Consider the following 22549-nt stretch of genomic DNA (forward strand, 5'->3'; position numbering starts at 1 on the left):
AGTGCTTCATCATCACATTTCATGAGCGTCAGCCTCTGTCTAACTCCTCTCTTCCTTTAGTCATCAACTTCAAAGTAAAATGAGGTGTGGAAGGGAAAGGAGGATAGCAGGAAGATCAATAAGAGTAACTAGAGCTGGCCATACTTGTGCCTGAGTCATACAAGATAGCAAAGTTAAGGGAGAGGTAGTAACAATGGGTTAGGGAATACATTTGTTTCTACCTGAAATAGTCAGACTATTGAAAATTCTGTTTAACTTTATTGACTGTTTTGAACTGCATATCCATCCATCTCCAAGACCAAAAATATTTCCAGCTCCCAGCTCCATAAGAACATAAGAAATTGGAGCAGAAGTAGGCCATCTGGCCCATCGAGCCTGCTTTGCCATTCAATAAGATCACGGCTGATCTCCCCATGGATTAGGTTCTGCCTACCTGCCTTTCCCCCATAACCCGTAATTCCTCTGCTATACAAAATCTATCTAACTGTGCTTTAAATATGTTTAGTGAGGTATAGCCTTTACTGCTTCCCTGGGAAGAAAATTGCACATAGTCAATACCCTATGGGAAAATCTTTGGCAGTTTCTATTCATCTCTGTCTTAAATTTGTTCCCCTAAATCGTGAGTCTATGTCCCCTTGTTCTAGTCTCACAAAATAGTGAAAACAATCTTCCTACCTCTGAGAACATGAGTTATAAAGAGTCCTTGAAAATGAGTCTGTAGGTCATAGAATCAGTTTAGAGTTGTGATGAGTAAAGTTATCCATGCTGGCTAATAGCTGTAGGAGGATAATTGCTCCAGAACTTGGTGCTGTGGTACCCAAGACTTCTGTAGCTCTTCCCCAGTTGTGATAGCAAGAGGAGAGGATGGCTTGGATGGTCAGAGCCTTTGATGATAGATGCTACTTTCTTGTGGCAGTGCTCTATGTAAATTGCTCAATGGTAGGGAAGGCTTTAACAGAGATGGACAGCGCTGTATTCAGAATTCCTCTAAATTCCAGTGAGTATAGTTACAGGTGACCCAAGCTCTCCTCATAGGTTAACCCCCATCCCCCCCCCCCCCACATCAGCCTGATGAACCACTTCTACATCATTTATCGTTCACCAAGAAAGGAGTCCAGAACTGCAGGAGAGGACTCAGGAGTACTGTGTACAGTTGAAACATCATTTCCCTGCACTGAAATTCAATCCCTCTAGTAATAAAGGACAACATTCCATTTGCCTTCCTGATAACCTGTTGTACCTGTGAACCAACCTTTATTGATTTGTACATAAACACTCCCAAGTCCCTCTGCACAACAGTATCCTGCATCTTTCACCCTCTAACTAACAACCTGATCTTTGTTTTTCCTTCCAAATTGGATAACCCTCCACCCTGCACTGTCACTTGTTTCCAAAAAGTTGCCTTAGGCATGACTCTTACAACACTATTCACTCTCTCCACATGAGGTCTTCCTGACTGTGACCACCAATGTTGTAATCACATCGCACTCCAGCGACCCATCATTTCTGTGGTCAATGTTGTCATGTGGCCATTTTTTAGCAAAACCTTAATGCAAAAATTCTTACCATTGCTTTCATGAGCAGCATGGACAAATCACAAACAGTGAGCAGATCATATGATTTTATGCATTTCAGACTCTAAAAATATGCCATTATCACTAATTCCAATCCAAAGCACACACATTAATATGTTATTGGATTCCCACATCATAGATATGAACATAATTCCTGGCATTTCAAGTTGGAAGAGGATATTCAGCAAAGAAAAATGCCCCCGAGTTTCTCGATTCCCTAAAATTGATAAAGGGAAATGTTGGTCAAATGGGGTGAATTGTAGGTTGCACCATGAATAGAAAAAAATAGTAAAGTAACAGCAAAAAGTGTTCAATCGGGAAAGGTTGTTTCTTGGAGAAGGCAGAATTGTTCTATGCAGTTCCCAAAAGACCAAGACTGCAGTCTTTCTTAATATATATCTGTTAACAATTTGGACTTGGATGCACAGGATGCAGTTTTCAAATCTGTAAATAAAATTTGGGTGCATAGTGAACTGTGAGAAAGACAGTAATAGACATTAAGGAAATATGGAAAAGCTGGTGGAATAGATAAGGGGCATTTCCTAATGTTGTAGCCAATGTTATTCCTCTGTTCAAGTAAGGAACCAGGGATCATCCAGCTGAATATAGGCTAGTGAACCTCCAGTCAGAGGTATGGAACCCATTGGAGAGGACTCTTATAGATAGGATTTACATACATTTGGAAATTCATGGCTTGATTGTAAATATTCAGGATGGCCTTGTGCAGGTTAGGTCAAGTCCTACAAATATGACTGCATTTTTGAGGCAATGATGGAGGTGATTGATAAAGGTAGGGCAGTAGATGTTGCCTATGCGGATTTTAGGAAGGCAGTAGAAAAGATCCCTCCTGGTAAGAAGGTTAAAATGCATAGGATGCATGGTGTATTGAGAGTTTGGGATTAGAATTGGCTAGTCCATAGAAAACAGAGGGCAGTGGTAGAAGTTTGGTATTCTGGCCATCACAACCAGTGGTGTCCACGGGAATCAATGCTGCGGCCTCTGTTGATTGAGGTGTATATAAACGATGTGGATGCAGATATAGATGGGTGAGGTTAGTAAATTTGCAGATGACACATAGATGGTGGAGTTGTGGTATGGACAGAGGGCTGACAAAGAATAGTGCAGAACATAGATCAGTTACAGATATGGTCAGGGAAATAGAAGATGGAGTTCAATATGAGCATCCGTAAAATGTTACATTTTGGGATGTGAAAAGTAAGGGTAAAATATGCAGTCAATGTGAAGATCTTTAACTACATTGATATATGAAAGGATCTTGAAGCTCATGTCCACTGTTCCCTGAATGTGACCATTAAGTAGATAGGTTAGTAAGGAAGTATATGATACAGTTGCCTCCAACGGCCAGGGCATTGAGTAAAACTGCAGCTATATAAAATTTCAGGTAGGCTGCACTAGTTCTGTGTGCAGGACCGGTGACCCCATTACAGAAAGGATGTGGAGATTTTGAAAGGGAAGCAGGAAAGGTTTTCAAAGATGCTGCCTAGATTAGATGTTATAGGTTATAAAAGGAGGTGGGACTTGTTTTTTTCTGGAGTGATGAAGGTTGACAAAGCTTTTAAGATTATGAGATACAAGGATAGAGTAGACAGTCAGAAACTTTATCCCAGGGTAGAAATGTTAAGTGTTAGAAGACATGCAGTTATGGAAAGCTATAAAGAAGATATGCAGTACGTTTTTTTTAAACACAAAAAGTGCTTAGATGCCTGGAACAGGCTGCTGGGGAGAGTTGTAGAAGCAGATATGATAATGGTGTTCAAGAAAGTTTTAGACAGACCTATGAATACACAGAGACTGCAGCAATGTGGCTCATATACAAGCAGAAGAGAATTAGTTAAATTGTGGTCCAAAGGACATGTCCTGTTCTATGTTGTTTATGACTGTAACTCCCAGCCACTTCCCTTGGATATCACAACAGAAATGGAGGTAGAAGTGTTGGTTATGAGATTGAGCCTGGAATAGCTGCTAACATGGGCCCAGAAGTAGATGTAAGAAAATCCACAGCGATTGGAGAACAAAGGTTAGGTAGCATAAAGGAGTTATCTCCTCAAAGCAACTTAATGGATTTGAAATTCAATTTTAATTGTTATTCCTAAAAAGCAATGCGATTGAACAACAGGGATGCCTATGAAACCAAATATCATAATCAGCATACCACCCAAAGCTGGTAATTTATTGTGTCTTTGATTCAAATATATGAGGACAAATTTCAATTGCAATGACTAAAGTTGCCAACTGAGACTAAAATGGAGCACTTAGTATAGTTAAAATAGTTGATGTGTGAGAACTGCAGGTAGCTCTAATTATAAGCTGGTAAAAATATTTTAAGCTTCGATATTTATTCACAATATCATGCCATGTAAAATTAGACTTATAACTTGAGTAGCTGTCTGTCCATTGGAAAAGATAAGGTCAACCCATACATCTGATTTTTCCACCTAGCTTTCATATTGACATATTGCTTTCAGAAGCTCATTTGTGAGGAGTGTTACATCAGGTGTATACCTTGACATTTGGAGAATAATGGAAATTTAATAAATTAATTTGTAAATCACTCAACAATTTACCTTATCAACAGGTAAAGTAGAATGGCTCAGAACCTCTTTGGCACATGGCAAGATGTTAATCAGATGGTTTGTGTGTTATGATGTATTTGGGGGCTTGCTGGTCAAGAATGTCCTTTGCGTGAGGCCCAAAGCCTTCTTCCAGTGTGGTCCACAATAATGCCAGCAGAGAAAAGCACATGGGTTTCAGGTCATCAGCACAAGTGATTTGGCAGATGTGGAAATCTTGAGCAATACCCACACAATGCTAGAGGGACTCGGGAGGTCAGGCAGCATCTGTGGAGGGGAATAAACAGTCAAGGTTTCAGGCCAAGACCCTTCATCAGGTTTAGAACAGAAATGGGCAGAAGATAGAATGAGAATGTGGGTGAAGGTAGGAATTACAAGCTGGTAGGAGATAGATAGGTAGGAAGGCACTGAACCAAGGGAATGAAATGAAATAAAAGTATATGGATGTGAGTACAGGGAGACAAAAGCAGGCAGAAACAGCGGACCTAGCAGAACAGTCAGCTTTGTGGATCTTGCACAGAAAATTAAACAAGCAGTGTGGGGTACATGAACTATGAGGTTGGTGGCAGGAGATGGGCAATCTCAAAAGTTGATGAGGTTGATGATGATGTGAGCAATAATGCCGTGAAGCTTCTGAATGGGGTCTTTTCAAGGGGAAAATAAGAAGAGTTGTCTGTTAGGTAGAGCTCAGTGCCCTATTGTATGGGGGTTTAATGGTGGGGTTGGGATTGGTGTGCAGAGAGTGAAGACAATGCATTCACAATGGTGAATTTTGAATAGGACAGAGGAGTGGTGAACTTGAGATGTTTGTTACTGTATCTTATTGAAAGTTAGAGATGAAAAGATCCAGAGCAGGTAGTAAGGAAGAACGAGGTATCCAAGAAGAGAAGGAGGTTTAAGACAATAAAAGAGGTTATTGATAGGGTGTGGGAAATCCTGGCTAAAGAAGTAGGCTAGGAGATCAAGACAATAACAAAATGTTCACATCATGGCATGAGCAGAACTCTTGAGAAAGCCATTGTTGAGGGCAGAATGTTCTGCCTCAGAGAGAGGAAGGTTGGAAGGGATGATAAAGACCTGGCAGGGAATGGAAACGGGGTCAAAGGAGGGTAGAAGGTTGAAGGGGAGGGTTGAGGTGTTCAGGGAAAGTGGGGTGGGAAGAAAATGTATGCTCAGCTGAATGAAGGGTGGGGAAAAGGAGGGGTAGGGAGATATCAGGGGTAGGTGGGGAGTAGGGGTGGAAAGTGGAGCAAAAGAACCTAGTGGAAGTGAGTAAGGTCTCATCCTGGAGATAGTCCATGCCAATGTTGGAGTCAGAGCCAGAGCTGGAGCAGGAAGCAGCCAGGGCAATGGCCTAGATTTCCTGGGTTGCAGGTCCTAGTGCCAAGTCAAAGGAGTAGCCAAGCCTGAATGAGGCCTGTAAAGATGGGATAAAAATCTTGACACTACAAGAACTGTTTTCCTTGGAGCAATGGATACTAAGCGGAGATTTGGTTGAGACATTTAATTTACAGAGCATTACAGACAGGTAAGTAGAGGAATAATATTCACATTGGCAGATGGTTTGAGGACAAGGATATAAACATCTGAACAGAAGTTACTGGAGAGATGGGAGTAGTAGTTACAATTTAAAGTACGTGGCCCATGGGGATGATGGCATAAAATCAAAGACAATCAGAGCTTTCATAAGGCAACAGGATGGGCACCGAAGGACAATGATTTGCAGGGTTGTGGTAAGAATTGCTATCAATTGTACAAAGCAGCAGTTACATCTTCACCTCAAATATATCAAATTTTTTTGAGAAAACAAGTATCGTCCCAACAGTTCTGAGTTAAATGAAATATGTTTTCCATGGAAGATACTGTAGAAAGAATTAACTAATTCTTTGAATGATAAAGAATGTAGGATTTCCAATGAGAGAGGAGGACTCATGATACTCGGGCAAAAATATGCTAATCCCTCCAGCCAACTACTGTATCTGTCAGAGTCCTGTTTTGCAAAGGGTATGGCCTGTTTTCAGCTTAACTCCACTGAGATTTTGACTAATAATTCAGAGCTGAGTTCTCACGGTTGTGCAAATGAATAATTAAATAAATCAGGAAAATGAAACGAATACCAGTAATAATGACATTGATGTTGTTGTCATGAGCACAGAGTCAGAAGGAAATTTGTTGTCCTTGCTTGTTCTTCCACATTCCATCAGACTCAAAGTAACAATTTTCTTACTTTTAGAAAATTGCTTTGTTTTCTGCAGCAATACAAGGTGACAGATGAACATCCCACTTTCTGTGGGAAATTAAGAATGACCAATGAATGTTAGTCTGGATAGTAATATGTTCATCCCATGAACATGCTATGGGCTATAAAAGGTTCTTTAATATTTGCCAGATCCTACAGTTTCTCTAGATTTTTTTTTAATATCACCTGTTGAAAAATGCCATTTTAAAAGTCATTTGCATTGTTTCTGATTGTTTTTTATCGCTAAAAAATTACCTCACAAATCTATGAAAACCAAATTCTCTCAGGTATAGCCAATGGACCACCAAGATGCAGAAATTGCAGTTTGTTTTTAATCAAAAATCAAGTCTTACATAATGTTGCTTCTGGAGTTTACAAATACAAAAACACAGTTCTCCCATGAGACACAAAAGTTACTTATAAATAAAAACTAATATCTATTATGAACTTAAGTTGGAGTAATTGGAATGTGTTCGTCAGCATTAAGCTGATGGTTGATAGCAGCTCTGCAGAAATGATCAGCTGTGGCTCAGTGGTAGCTCTCTTGATTTGGTCAGAGGGTTGAAGCACCAATTGTAATTACTTAAGTGTAAGATCTTGCTATTTTGCACCCCATCAGATGAAATGTGAGACACAGATCCTGCCTGTCTATTCAGATAGGCGTAAACATTCTAATGATATTATTTTGAAGACTGAAGGAATTATCTTCAAGGTCTTAGCCAAAATTTCCTTCCTTGCATTTTCAAAATATTGCTTAATAAAAATTGTGCTGACACAGATAAATAATTAAACGAGGAAAAATAACTTTGCCTTTAAAATGTTTGAATATTGTAAGATAATTTCAATTTCTAAAACTTCAGATTACCCAAGAGATAACATTGCTGCTGTTCCTGACAATCTCCGTTCCAGCGGTTCATTTTCAAATCTCCGTGTTGGTTATGCAGTTGACACCTGTCTTGGTCACTGACTTGCTTCCTCCCGGTGCTTCTAATTCCTTCCATATCCAAAAGACGTACTGAAAGGTTAATTGGCTGCTGTAATTGACCCATTACTGTGGATGAATAGCAGAAGAAATCAAAGGACAGTTGATAGGTTTTTGAGAAGGAATAAGCTGTAAGGGTATAGGGAAAATAGAACTAATGAGAGTTGGCATGGACCCATTTGGCTTTTTTGTCGTGACAAATAGATGGTCAAATGCAGTGTCTGTGTAGTCCACATTTTGTTACCACATACTGTAGAATTAATTAATTAATCACTGATATAAAGCAAAACAAAATGCTAATTATTTCCAAAGCATATTTTCCTAACACTTCAAGAAATTATTCATCATTGTCTACATTACAGCCAGGGAGAACATGAATTCAAGTTAGAAATTATGCTTTAGTGAGACTCCTCACATTAATGTCCAATTCAAAAACTCCTGGTTAAAAAAAAGTTTTAGGAATTTGCCTTAAGAAGTTTAGAATTACTTTATTATTTTACTTCCACTATTTAGTATTTGCATTACCTGTAGAGGTGTACTGCACCTCTGACGTGATTTTGGTATGACGTACCTATGGAACTGCAAACAGCTTATCAAAATGGAACCACACCTCAATCAATCTGCCACAAGCATCTTTAAAAATAATATGTATGGTAAACTCCACCAACTTCATTTTGAAGCTATTACATTCCTCTTAATTTACCTTGGTAAAATCCAAACTACTTTTACATCCTTTCCCAATTTAAATGAATACATGTTGATAATGGGTCGGGATTTTAACTGTTGCTTAAATCCTTCGATGGATAGATCTAAACCCACCCAGGTTCCTCCGAATAAATCGGTCTCTCTTATTAATTCCTTTATGGTTGATTCTGGAATTTCTGAAATTTGGCGATTCATACACCCCAATGATAAAGAATTTTCATACTTTTCCCATGGTTATCACAATTATTCAGGAATTGACTACTTCTTTATTGATCATCGTTTACTTACAGATATTATTGATTGTAAATATGATTCCATTACCATTTCTGATGATGCATCTTTGAAGCTATCTATTAAGACAATGGATTCATCTTCTAATGCTAAATCTTGGAGGTTCAACTCTACTTTACTGCAGGACTCAGACTTTCTTAACTTCATTAAACAACAAATTGATTTGTTTTTTTTCAACAAATTCTACAGAAGAGATCTCTAGTGGAACATTATGGGACACTTCTAAAGCACTTATTCATGGACAGATTATTTCATACTCTGCTGGAGTTAGGAATTGAACTAATACTGAAATATTAACATTGGTCGATAAAATTAAAGAAATTGATAAGATTTATTCAGTGACCCCCAGTAAAGAACTTTATAAAATGAGAGTTGAAATTCAAATGGAGCATAGTTTGTTATTATCCTCTTTGATTGAAAATCAGTTAATTAAATCTAGAACCCAGTTTTATGTACATGGAGATAAATCTGGCAAATTATTGGCTATCAATTGAAAACTGCTTCGGTTAAACGACAAATCACTAAGATTCGTAAACGAGATGGCACTCTGATGATTGATCATAAAGAGATAAACAAAGCCTTTCAAGATTTTTATAATTCTTTATATCAATCAGAATTTGTTGAGGATTCTTCCATAATGGATAAATTTATAAGAAAATTGAATATCCCAAAATTAACAACAGAAGATAGTGTACTTCTGGATGCACCTATTACAGAAACTGAAATAAAAGAGGCTATTTTTTCAATGAATTCAGGTAAAGCTCCTGGACTGGATGGTTATACTGCAGAATTTTTTAAATCCTTTTCTTCTATACTCTCTCCTTGACTTTGTAAAATTTTTAACGATGCGTTAACTGTAGATAAATTACCACAATCTTTTTATGATGCCTCCATTTCTCTAATTCTTAAAAAAGATAAAGACCCCACTGAATGCGCCTATGTCCCTGCTGAATACGTATTCTAAGATTTTTACCAAAATTTTGGCCGCTAGATTAAAAAATATATTACCTCAAATTATCTCTGAAGACCAGAACGGATTTATTAAAAACCGTTATTCATCTTTTAACATCAGAAAATTAATTAATATAACTTATACACCTTCATCTAAAATACCAGAATGTGTCATTTCCTTAGATGCTGAAAAAGTGTTCGATAGAGTTGAATGGCCATATTTATTTAATACATTGCAGAATTTTAATTTTAGTTTGAAATTTATATCACAGATTAAATTGATATATTATAAACCTTTGGCTTCAGTTTTTACCAATAATCAGAGATCTCCTTTTTTTCAGTTATCCAGTGGTACAAGGCAAGGCTGTCCTTTAAGTCCTCTATTATTTGACATTGTTTTGGAACTTTTCGCCATTGCCATTGGTGAATCACCTAATATCTTTGGTATTACCATGGGGAAGGGATCATTATATGCTGATGATTTGTTACTATAAATATCTGACCCTGAGAGATCTATTCCTGATATTTTATCCTTGCTTGCTTAGTTTAGTAGCTTTTCTGTTTACAAACTGAATTTTAATAAGAGTGAATTATTTCCATTAAATATGCAATTTCCAATTTATAAACACTTACCACTTAAAGTTGTCACAGGTCATTTTACTTATTTGGGCATTAAAATTACCAAGAAACATAAGGATCTATTTAAAGTTAATTTCTTACCTTTAATTGACCAAATCAAGCAACTTGTTACCAGGTGGTCCCCATTATCTTTGTCATTGGTTAGTCAAATTAATGCTATTAAGATGATAGTATTACCCAATTTTTTATATTTATTCCAAGCATTACCAATTTTTATTCCTAAATCTTTTTTTGATATTACTGACTCCAAAATATCCTCATATGTGTGGCAGAATAAAAATCCTGGATTAAGTAAAAATATTTACAGAAGCCTAAGAAGGAGGGTGGTTTGGCTTTGCCAAACCTGAGATTTTACTATTGGGCAGTTAATATTCAATATTCTGGATGCAAGAATCGATTATAGCATCTTGCCCACAATGGGTAAATTTGGAATGTAAATCTGTACAAGACTTTTCATTGTTTTCTATTTTAGGATCTTCGCTTCCTTTTTGCTTTATCTAAATTGAATAAACATATAACTAATCCTATAGTTAAGCATACATTACGAATATGGTTTCAATTTTGTAAATTCTTTGGCTTGAATAAGTTTATCTTATCAAGCCCTACTATATCTAACTTTTTTTTTCAGCCCTCTTTTATGGATCAAGCCTTTGTATTATGGGAAACAAAAGGTATAACATGATTTTGTGATCTATTTTTAGATAACAGTTTTATGTCCTTTGAACAGCTATCCAATAAATATAATTTGCCTAAAACTCATTTTTAGATACATGCAAGTTAGAAATTTCTTGAATAATATGTTGCAGTTTTTTCCAAAATTATGTCCAATGGACATTACAGAAAAAGTTTTAGCTCTGAATCCTTGCCAGAAGGGTTTAGTAGCCATAATTTATAATATGATCATGAAAATACAGCCAGAAGTATCAGAAAAAATTAAGAAGGAATGGGAAAAAGAACTTCATTGTCTTATACCCACTGAGCAGTGGGAGAAAATTTTACAATTAGTCAATTCTTCTGCTAACATGCCTTAATACAATTTAAGGTTGTACATAGGGCTCACATGTTGAAGGATAAACTTGCTCAATTTTATTCTTATGTTAATCCAACCTGTGACAGATGTCATTCTGAAGTTGCTTCATTGACCCACTTGTTTTGGTCTTACCCTTGTTTGCAAAATTATTGGAAAGATATTTTCCGTATTATTTCAACAGTTCTGAATATCAAATTGCAACCGCATCCTATTACTGCAATTTTCGGTTTACCGATGGTGGATAATAGTTGTTTATCCCCCTCAGCTTGATGGATGATTGTATTTGTTACATTAATGGCTAGAAGATCTATCCTATTGAACTGGAAAGAAATTATTGATGCTACTGTGTATATTTGACATAACGCAATGGCCCATGTTGGTTAAGTTTTTGTTTCTTTTTTTTGGTCTTCTTTCTTATTTACTCCATTTTTCGTAATTACTATGAGTTTGGGAGGTTATTATATATGGATTGTCATCTATTTGTATTTATACTTTAACCTATTAATTATGTACTCTCAAACTCTCTGTATTCATATTTCATTTATGTTTGTTTAAAATTAATGAAAAGATTTAAAAAGAAAAAGAAAATCCAAACTACAATGATAGAAATTAAATCCATACAATGTTTTCTTCTCAACACAATAGGTAGAATCACAACTAATTTCTTCAGGAAAAATATTAAGATAGCGACCTTTACTATAAGATCATAATAAAACATAGACAATAATTAAGCTCACTGAGTCTACTCTTCCATTCAATCATGGCTGATTTATTATCCCTCTCAACACCATTCTCCTGTCTTGTCCCTGTAACCTTTGGTGCCCTTTACTAACCAAGAACCTATCAACCTCTGCTTTAAATAGACTCAATGACTTGGTCTCCATAGCCAACTATGGCAATGAATTCCACCAACACACCACCCTCTTGCTCTAGAAAATCCACCTCATCTCAGTTTTGAAAGGATGTCCTTCTATTCTGAGGCTGTGTTCTCTGGTCCTAGGCTTCTCCCACTATTGGAAACATCTCCACATCAACTCTATCTACCCCTTTCAATCTATCCACTTCTGCTTCAATATAACACATGATTTCATCCTCAATAATAATTATCTGCAGTTTAATTAGGTTTAATCTATGTAAAAGCTCAAAAATTTCTCAACTATTTGAAAGTTGTTCAAATGGAATTTTGAACTCTCCAGTGACTAATTAGCTTAATTGAATGCATCCATAATTCACTTCATAACAACTATATAGCTGAGTTTCTATATTTAACCACAGGGACTAAATTTTATGATAGTTCAACAATGACTTGCCACCAAAGTAATTCAACCACAGATTGTAAAGGTTTATACACTTGCTCATTTTTATCTTCCTATTTATTCTGCAAAGGTCAAGTGTTACAATCTGATGCAAGAAATAACCTAGGCTCACTCATTGAACGTGTCAAATTAAGAGTGCATTTATGCAGCATATCTTCTGATGGGCATAAGTAGCAAGTGATTAAGGAACTTACCTTAATGTAGATCCTTCTCAAACTCTCAAAGCATTTTATGGACAATGAAGCATTCTGAATTGTATTTGTTGATATAACACAAGGAGCATTGGTATCCAAATAGCGCCAACTAAGGTCCCATAAAAGGGCATGAAATAATGACCTGATTATTTACACATAATAATGCTAATTGAGAGATAACATTTTGATGGGATCACCCTGCTTAACTTCCGAGAGATAGGATCTAGTGCCTTTCCAGCGTATATGACAAATAAACTTTTCTCAGGCTTTCAGATGGGTGCAGGTATCGATTATAACCAAAGTTTTGATGACTAACTCTGACATCTGCATCAGGGATGATGCCTGGGCATGTCTAAACTGGACTATGGGGGTATATATACTACCAAACTAGTTTCACTTAAAAATGTAGCACTTTTCAAGTACTGCATCAGAACATCATCTGAGATTCGGTGTCCAAGTATTGGGGAGGGACCTGAATCTACAATTCAAAGACAGAGTCACCAACGGAAATAATACTAAGCCAACCTAGAAAACTATGCACCATGACCATTGTGGGTTGCTTGGCATCAAGGAGAGATAAAATATAGGAACAAGTCCTTTGCATACCGAATCCATGCTAACCACTAATTACCCATTTATACAATTTTACAATAATCCCATATTTATTCTCACCCACAGTCTTTGTTGCCCATTTTTAAAGGTTCTCAGTGTGAGTGTCCAGGCTGATTAATAAAGTTAATAATTTTATTATGAATAAAGTAATTCTACTACCAAGTCTCACATAATATTCAAAAATGAATAATAGGGTATTTAGAGCCATGAACAAGTACACTTAAAGTTCTGAAAAGAGAGCCTGAAGCTACAGAATTAATCTGATTTCATCTGCTGTGTTTCACATGGAATGGATATTGGTCATTGTATGGAGTTAAAGCCAAGGTTTGCAGTTGTTTAACACATTCCATCATTTGCAGCTGAATATAACTTTCATATTGTCCATGTAAAGATGATCTTAACATGGAAGTCAGACATTTTATTTCTCTGGAGATGATTACAACCATATGAGGTGCTTCTCCTCAGCTACGACTCAGTAAGTACCAACTTAAAATTTCAAATCATATAAAGGCCATTGCATTAGTCCATAGACCATAAGACATAGGAGGGGAATTAGGCCATTCAGCCCATCAAGACTGCTCTATCATTCCACCGTGGCTGATTTATTAACTCTCTCAACCCCATTTTCATGGCCTTGATGTCCTTACAAACTAGGAACCTATCAAATTCCACTTTAAATATACCCAACGATTTGGTCTCTACAGCAACTTTGTCAACAAATTCCATAGATTCACTATCCTCAATATACAGAAATTCCTTCTCATCTCTGTTGTATTCTATTATGAGGCTGTACCCTCTGGTCCTAGATCCCATCTTTATAGCAAACATACTCTCCATGCCTAGTCTATCTAGACTTTTCAATATTCATTAGGTGTCAATGAGATTATCGTCATTCTTCGAAACTCCATTGGGTATAGGTCCTGATCCTCAGTTCAACAGACAAGGCTCTTGTAGAGGTCAGTTGATGGAACTGTGAGGGCTCAGTTGCTCTCTTACCTTGCAGCACCAGGTGTTCAACAGCTCCCATGGGTAGGACAAGGAGGGAGCATTTGGTAGCTAATGGCATTAGGCATTCAGCAGTGCGTCAAAAAGTATCCCTCTATCCTCCCAAAGAGCAAACAATGAAAGAAAGAAGAGATGTGTATAGATGTAAAGCTTTATTAAAAATAATCATCTGTTTTGAAAACTTTAACAAGTTTTATATATTTATCAATAAAGATAAAAATAGACTTCACTTGTTTCTTGTTAATTGGTAAGCAATGAGAATACATGACTTTTTTCACAAAGAGCTGTACTCATACATTATAAAGTAGCAATATTACATTCCATTCTAACTTGCAATTTCAGAAATGGAGTATAATGTAAGGCTACTTGATGATACATTTAAAACTATAGATCAGAATGAATTTGTAGCTTATTAAACACCAGACTGCTTCCCTAAGATGTCTTTCCTTTTGCCAAAATAGCATTACCACTGAGACTAGAGATCGCATTAAAAGCTGACTACACCCAATCTATACCCAAACTGAATTTGGACACTCAAACTTTCAATATCCAATATGACCAGAATCAAACATACAACATTAGGCATGGACAAAGTGTTCCTCTGGTGTTTGAAGCTCTTCAGGTTGTTTAAGGAAGTAAACCATACTATGGCCCAGGCTACTGAGCCTGGGTACATTTTTAAAGAGCTGTTATAGCCTAATATCATCACCAGACAAATTAGCATTTTGATATTTAACCCCACCAGAATTTGACATGAAAAATTGGGTCACATCTAGCTTAGCGAATCAGCATGGATCACCAGGGAACATGAAATAAAGTGTGTAGCTGCACAAAGGCACATGTTGATGTAACTACTGGGTCATGGATCTGCAGTCTATACAGTGCTATAAAAAGATGTGTTTCTCTGGATACCATCAACATTACTGCATATCTGGGGTGAATACCTAAAACTACATGTCGACCTAAAGAACAACCCATTCACATCCTGATCTGTACATTCAAGGGCCAATCTATGAAACAGATCTTAAGTGAAAGAACAGGAAATAATTTAGTAGGTAAAAGTTGTTGACTTAAACTAGACCGAAACAAACACCATCATCTTTCAAGCAGACCCTCCTTCATTTGTATGACTTAAGTGATGCCCCAACCTTCACATATGTGGCTTATGATGTTCTAACTTTACCCTAGTATCTCTTGTTCACTTCAGTTTTACATAAGCACTTTAACTCTCCTCTGTAAATCTTCAATCAAATATCCTTGCAGAAAATTCTCTCTCCAGTCCTCACTCTAAACTCCTTCTGAGCTGCCCAGACTAATGTCCCCTATCCATCCCAGTCTTCTCCACATTCTCCACAAATCACAGCCATGAGCACTGTGTTAATAGGACGTAACAGATCTAATTTTATGCATTTTGCTAAACACCAAATTCTTCTGTATACGTCTCAAGATGTCATATAAAAGAATAGGCCTTGTATGGTTAAACCTGATGTTTCAACTGTTAAGTTTTGTTATTCAAATAGAACTATCATAGCTGTGATTTCACATAAATAAGATGGTTTGGATGTAAATGAAACAATTTCACACTGTTCTGACCTGAAAAGTACCTAAAACTCCTAATACAAGAAGTACCTAAAATTGAAAATAAAAAGTGACAAAAAATGTATTAAATAAGACAAAAATGTCTAATGCATTATTTCAGAAAAGGCAAAGGTTCACAGAATCAGAAATGACCCAGCCAAAAAGAAACAAGTAAGATCTGCTTGCAGTAGCTTCCAGTGTCATGTCATTTTAACTCATCTTCCCACTCTTACACCAGCCTCTCTGTCCTTAGCCTTCTCCATTGCTATGAAGTGACCAAACACAATAACTGGATGAACAATGTTGCACTTCATAGTTTTCAACATGATGAATATGGAAGTACCCATTTTCATGTAGCCCGTGCCCTTGTGTTCTCTGCCACACACACTCACCTGTTCTCTTTTGCTGTTGTTCACCTTTCCACCTGTTTTATCTGCCCATCATTCCCTCACCATCCTGTCCCACCTATCACCTGCTGACCTCTGTCCCATCTATCTCTACCAAGTGGCCCCATCTGTCCAACATCCCCTCCTCATGTGGTTTCACCTTTCACCTTTCACCTCCCAGCCTCTATCACACATAATACTATCTACTGGTATTTTTTCCTCTTTCCTCCCTGTCTTGAAACACAATTTTGCCCCAAAACATTAGTTTACACCCTTTACCTCCACAAGTGCTACTTGACCTGCTAAGTTCTTTTAGTGATCCGTTTCATGAACAACTATAACGAGCAACTTTGTATTCAATAAATAATCATTCCCAACAGACATAGAAGACACAGTAATTGTTGCTTACATTTAGCAACATGTGATGCAAGCACCTTTCATTATGTTCTTTGTTAATTCCCCATTCACACATAAATAATTATCTCTCAACTAAATGAGCATATTCAGTCATTTTCCAAATAGTTATGCTATCAAAATAAAAATAAATAAATTAGCATGAGTTATCTGCGCAACCTTATTTTCCTTTGGAGCATATTCTGTGCAGTCAAACAATAACGTAAATGATAAACAGCACTGGTGGAAGCCAGCTCTCTTTCTATGGTTGAAGGGGCTGCCAAGGCACTAGACAGCTGCTGGAGTTCAAATGCTGTGGGCTATCATGTTTTCAAAGTCTTTCTTTTCTGCCCACAGTCATTAAACCCTTGTTCAAAGAATACAAGCTAGTTTATTGTTGAATGGAGTGCAGGTTTCAATCTCTACCAACAGCACAACAGCTGCAGTCTAGATAGGATGTTCAGAGCTTGGCTGGGCTCTCCTGCTCCTCCCAACCTCACAAATATAAAAGATACAAGATCCCATTCTGTCAGATCTCCAGCACAGTGTACAGAGTTCAGTTAAAATTTCTTAACCGTGGTTACAGAGCACAAATTTCCATTTTAAGCATAATGTATTGAACATCAACCCTGTTTGAACTTTATCTTTGCATTTCTGCTATGCTGGAATTAAAACTTCATTCTTCTCTGTAATTATTTCTTCTGTGAATTATATTTTAGTAACTCATTATCAAATATTAAATACAAAGCAAAATACTGTGGACACTGGAAGAAAACATTGCAAATATCAAAAAAAATAATAATCAGCAGGTTAGGCAGCAGGGAAGGGAGCTAACTTTTGAGATTGGTGAGTTTTCACCATTACAAGAAAAATAGGCACTATATTGTAACCAAAGAGGTGATGGCAGGGAAAGAACAGGAGGAAAGTTCTTTGATTGGGTGGAAAGCAGGAGTAGTTAATGGGCAAAGGAGATGGCAGAAAAGACAAAACAATTTGCCATGTAGAAATTAATGAGTGAAGCTTAAGGAGATGCAAAAGATTTTTGCAGATTATTTGGATAATATGAAAAAATTATAACCTATCGACCAAGCAAAGGTCCATGTGGCTGATAAGTACAACCAAGTAAATCAAAATATTACTGACTAGTTTTGTAAATTCTCCAGCTGAGTTTCAAATGTGCTGTCGTATGAATATTTGCAAATTCCATTTAACTGTGTATGTATAAAGTACTAAGTGACAGTTTATCATCCTTTTCATATGCTCTTCTGCCACAAGTGATGGGTTATATTAGAATACTGCACTTATACAGATCACAGCAATCTACATTCAATTAATAACTTTCCAGAGGTAACTCTAGATATCTGTGGGCATTGGCAGGATATTCCAATCTGGAAGAACCCTGATGGCAGTGACATCTGACCATGCAATATGCAAGGTTAACTAGTCTTCATTCAATATTCACATTTTCAAGGCGTGCAGGGTGTAGTGGATAATTTATAACTGTAGAGATGGATACACTGGCCTAAGATAGCATGGAAAAGTTTTTTAACAAAAGCAAACTGATATATTTCTATGGTTATGAAAAATTAAAACTTGACTCTTAGAATATAAAATCCATGAATACATGTTTATTGTCATGGATAATTATATTGCACCGATTCTGTGACAAAAATGCAGAATTTTTCACTTACGAAGTGTAAACAAATAATGAAAGGCAGTATGAGAACATGAGAAAATACCATCTCAGCATTGCTGGTTAAATTAAATGATGAGCCGCATTTCACGGTTAATATAAATGATTAATATTAATCTTTAATTAATTAATTAATGCTGAAACCTGCATTGTTTAGATATTAAGTTAATACATTATTTTGTCAATATTAAACAACAGCTATAAAGTTATACCTGAAACTAAGTGGACAAAAATCGGAGTAGGTTGTTTGCTTTCTGCCTTAATATTTTCTACCTATATGGCTGTCATGACTTTTAAATGCAAGTTACTGTTTCACTAACTGAAAGCACTGCAATACTAAAGACATCAATTATCTTAAAATCATAATTTTAAGAACAGTATAATTAAAAAGTTTAATCACAGGGGTTATAGTACTGCATCATATATTACAGTCCATTTTCTATTACATAATTTTAGCCTGTTTTCTTAGCTGTAAATCTATGGTTGGTTTTATTTTTGTTCTATAAGCCATATTAAAAATTGGAACTTCCTGATAGAGACAAAAGCCATGTAAAATGATCTTATGAGAATAAAGAGGAATTCCTCAAGCTAATATAAAAATAAAATGGCATTATGCATTGTTTTATCAGGTCATACATGCTGTAACATGACTAACAATAATAATCATAAATATCTCATATGAAGGATTTCAGGTAAATTATGTTATCATAGGAATAAATTATAAATTACTGGGTCATACTATTTGTTTAAACACTCAGTCAACAGCATCACTAAATTTTATCAGTGCAATAAGATAATGTCAGGAGGTGCAGTTTTATTGAATTTTGGTTGGAAGAATCTCTGTAAGCAGTATAAATCATGCAGAACACCAATGTTTGCTCATTGCCACCGCAAGTAATCAAAACAAGGGCAAGCAAAAGAAAACAATGCATGCCAAAAATAGATACATACCTCCCTAATTGTGGAAAAATAATACTGCTTTTTTGCAAGTCATATATCAGTAAACACGCCTGCAATATGAACCTCTACAAAGTTTGTTATTGTCATCATGTGTAATCACAATATCACAATAGTGTTTGTCAACAGTAATAAACAATAAGTACAATAACAAAACAATACATATCTAAGACATTGTGGTGAGAAAATCAATACTAAAATGTGGCTTTTGGCTTGGGTGCTTCCAAGGGCATGAATGAAAGCTAATAATGAATTATCCCAAAACATTATTGAACATGGGAATGCATTTTGGATCTTCATTCAACTAGATTGAACAATAGCTAGTTCTGAACTGATATCCTGCATACTATCCAAAAATGCAACTGTAAGATTGTGAACTAGGTGTAATTATTTTTCCAGGTTGAACCCACACATACATATTTACATAATTTATTCTAATTCAGAAGTTTTCATGACATTAGCATCTATTAACAAAATTATTAATTAAATAAAATTTGCAGGAAACTAAGTAAAGGTTAAACAATTATTAACTTTCCATAATCAAGAGCGTATGTGTTTTTGAATATAAATTGAGATAGTTCTGAATTCAAGTGATACCTTCATTGGTGAACAAACTAAGTATGTCTTCCAGCAGAAAAACAACATTTACTTGGTATTTATATAACATCACATAACTGTAGGTACATAAGTAAAGTTAATTATTGTTTGCTTTAAATTTGAATATTTCACTTGAACGATAAATGTAATTCTTGAAACGACATGTACATTCAGCACCTAGGAGAGCGACTGACGTTGTTCACTGACAGAAGTAGAAATGTGATTAGTTCTTAAAGTAATTGACTGCTTCTCTGGCCTTACTTCTACCCGTCCTCACCACACCTCTCTCCCTCTTCCTCAATCTATCTCTTTCATTACTCACTTTATTCCTGAGGTTCCATCTTCTCCTTTCGCCTACTTCTCGTAAAATATTATCCTAAAATAGCTAAAATATTGCAAAGAAAAAAATATGAAACTCAATCTCTTCCACTTATAGTGCCTGATAACTAGTTCAATGTAAGTATGAATTAGTATCGGTGTAAGTATCGATTAGTTGAATAAGAATGATGTCTTTCTCTTCTTAATTCCCTCTCCCGAGTACTTGCAAGTGATCTTACAAAGTTTGTGACTATTCGACGTTTAACAGCGCTGCCTACACAGTCGGGTTTCAACCACTACGAATACTCTCGGCTGCATGTGAAGATGCGAAGTGAATAACAAGGAGCTCAATAAAGCGTACATCATAGTCTATCCAGACTCCTCTGCTAATGCTGTATGTAGACATCACATTCGTCGCTTTTAACTCACCGAACATTTGATTAGTATACAGACAGTAATTCACAAGTAAAACTAAAATAAGACTTCAATTAAATCTGTTATTTTTTCCGATATCCTGCCGGTTTACACTTGTATGATATATTTGCATAAGTATACTTGAAAAGAGCGACAGTAGAGATAACGTTCAGTACTATTAAACGACATTTGGGTGGCATTTGGGTGACATTTCGGGAATCCGAAACTTTGTTTTGGCCGGTGTTGCATCCCAATCCCACTCTCCGGTTCCAGTCAGAAATCGCACAGGTGCGTCTAGCATACAAGTGTCAGACAACCCCGGGGTACGCTCCTAAACTGTCAGGTTAGATTTATAACCGAGAGAGTAGTAACCAGGTAGTTGGAGACATTTCTCCACAAGCGCTACTTTCTCTACTAACCCACCCACCCGTAGCTCAATGGGAAAGCCGAGCTGGCAAAATCCCAGTAGATCCCAGATGTTTAGCCAGATCGACTGTCATTTACATGCACCGCTTGTCCGCACTCCAGAACTGCGCAAAATCAGCAGCAGCATTCTGCACCCGAACCGCTCAGCCACAATACTTTTCAAAGCAGCATAGTTCTCTACACATCACAAATTCCGAACAATATCCGTGCCCGAGAAACCCGGCGCACCCCTGCCACCAAAGTACGTCGCCATGCCGACAGCAAAATTCTTCAACTCCCTCAGCTCCAACGGTGTCAGAAAACAAATACAGGGATTAACAAGTCAACGCTCTTACCTTACAGTCATCGATGCAACTTTTGACAGAGTATTCTCCCGACTGCATATACTTCTGAAACAGGGTTTGGAACTCTTCATATTTTTCCTGGGCATGTTGGTCTAGCCGCTGATAAATCTCAACGCACTGAACGCAAACTGTGGCATCTCCGTCCAGCGCAAGGCTCAGATCGCAATTCGAGCCCTCAGGTCTCGACATCCCGGCGAACAGTTCCGAAAGGGTATACGATTCACAAAAGGAAAGGTGGAAATTGTTGAAAGACGGCGGTGGCGACCCATCGCTGGCTTCCACACTCACACTGCCACAGACCGACTCAGCATCTTCAATACTTACACACTGCTCAGAGACATCATGTGGGTAGCACGACCCCCGTTGGCAGATAGGTCTGGTAGTGGCATTACCTAGAAAAAAAGCACGTTTGTCACTGCTGATGGTGCCCCTTGCCCGATCAGCTCTGAAGAATATAGGGGAAAGGAAACGATTCCCTCCCGTCGTCACTGCTGAAGTGATCTGCTGCTGTTCCCTGCTTCTGGTCCGATTCGCCTCCGCGCACAGCCACAAGTGATCAGACAGAAGGACCGTAAAAAACAACAGAGATGCTAAGGACAGTCGCCATTTCTGGGCCCGTTCTGAATCCGTGCATGGTTTGTCGTTCTGTCGGGGGACATACCAAATTTTTAATCCGTTATCTTGCTGCCGACACATCCAGGCGCCCTTGATCATACTGTGAATAAATGCAGCTCCGGCTGGCTCCACAGCGAGCAATCCTTTGCCCCAATATACATTGACCGGTTTGTCTTTCTGGTTCCGCTTAATTGCTATTCTGCTGGACGTTTGCTTGGGTTGAATGTACCTCTCACTCTCCGTGAATGGTCAACTGTTGCCATCCAATCGGTGCAATCAGATGAACAGATACGGTCACATCAGACTTGCCCATGACTCTCCCGGGTAAAACCTACTTCTGGGTGACAGCATGCTCGTTTCTTTCCTAAGCACTCACTGCAAATTCAGATCACACTAGCCTTACAGCCAGCATCTGATCAAAGCATTTACCAAATACATGCTGAAAAAAAGTTGAACTGTTTCCCCCGACGGCGACGAAATGTGGCTGGTCCTGACGTTTTGGAGCGACACAGTCTTCATGTTGAGTGCAAGTTGCGGCCATCTTCGCCCAGAAACACCTCTTATTATTTTTGGCCGGGGGTGGGGGTTGCGGTTGAGGACGATGGCTTGCGTCATCCCGGCTTCGAAATCGCCCCATCCTGGCACATTGAGCCGCCTGTTCTTGGAGGGCGAGAAGGAAATTCACGTCCACAGTACTGC

General features: G+C 37.4%; 1 protein-coding gene across 1 annotated transcript in view; it reads right to left on the reverse strand.

The window, feature by feature from the left end:
* LOC132391486 (NALCN channel auxiliary factor 1) overlaps positions 1-21949 on the reverse strand; it is a 781780-nt gene extending 759831 nt beyond the window's left edge. Inside the window, exon 1 of the mRNA XM_059964749.1 lies at positions 21227-21949. Coding sequence (XP_059820732.1) covers positions 21227-21949 — 723 coding nt within the window. The remainder of the gene's footprint in view (positions 1-21226) is intronic.
* Between the last annotated feature and the right edge of the window lie 600 nt (positions 21950-22549).

Source organism: Hypanus sabinus, chromosome 3 (genome assembly GCF_030144855.1).
Source record: "Hypanus sabinus isolate sHypSab1 chromosome 3, sHypSab1.hap1, whole genome shotgun sequence".
Lineage (NCBI taxonomy): Eukaryota > Metazoa > Chordata > Chondrichthyes > Myliobatiformes > Dasyatidae > Hypanus > Hypanus sabinus.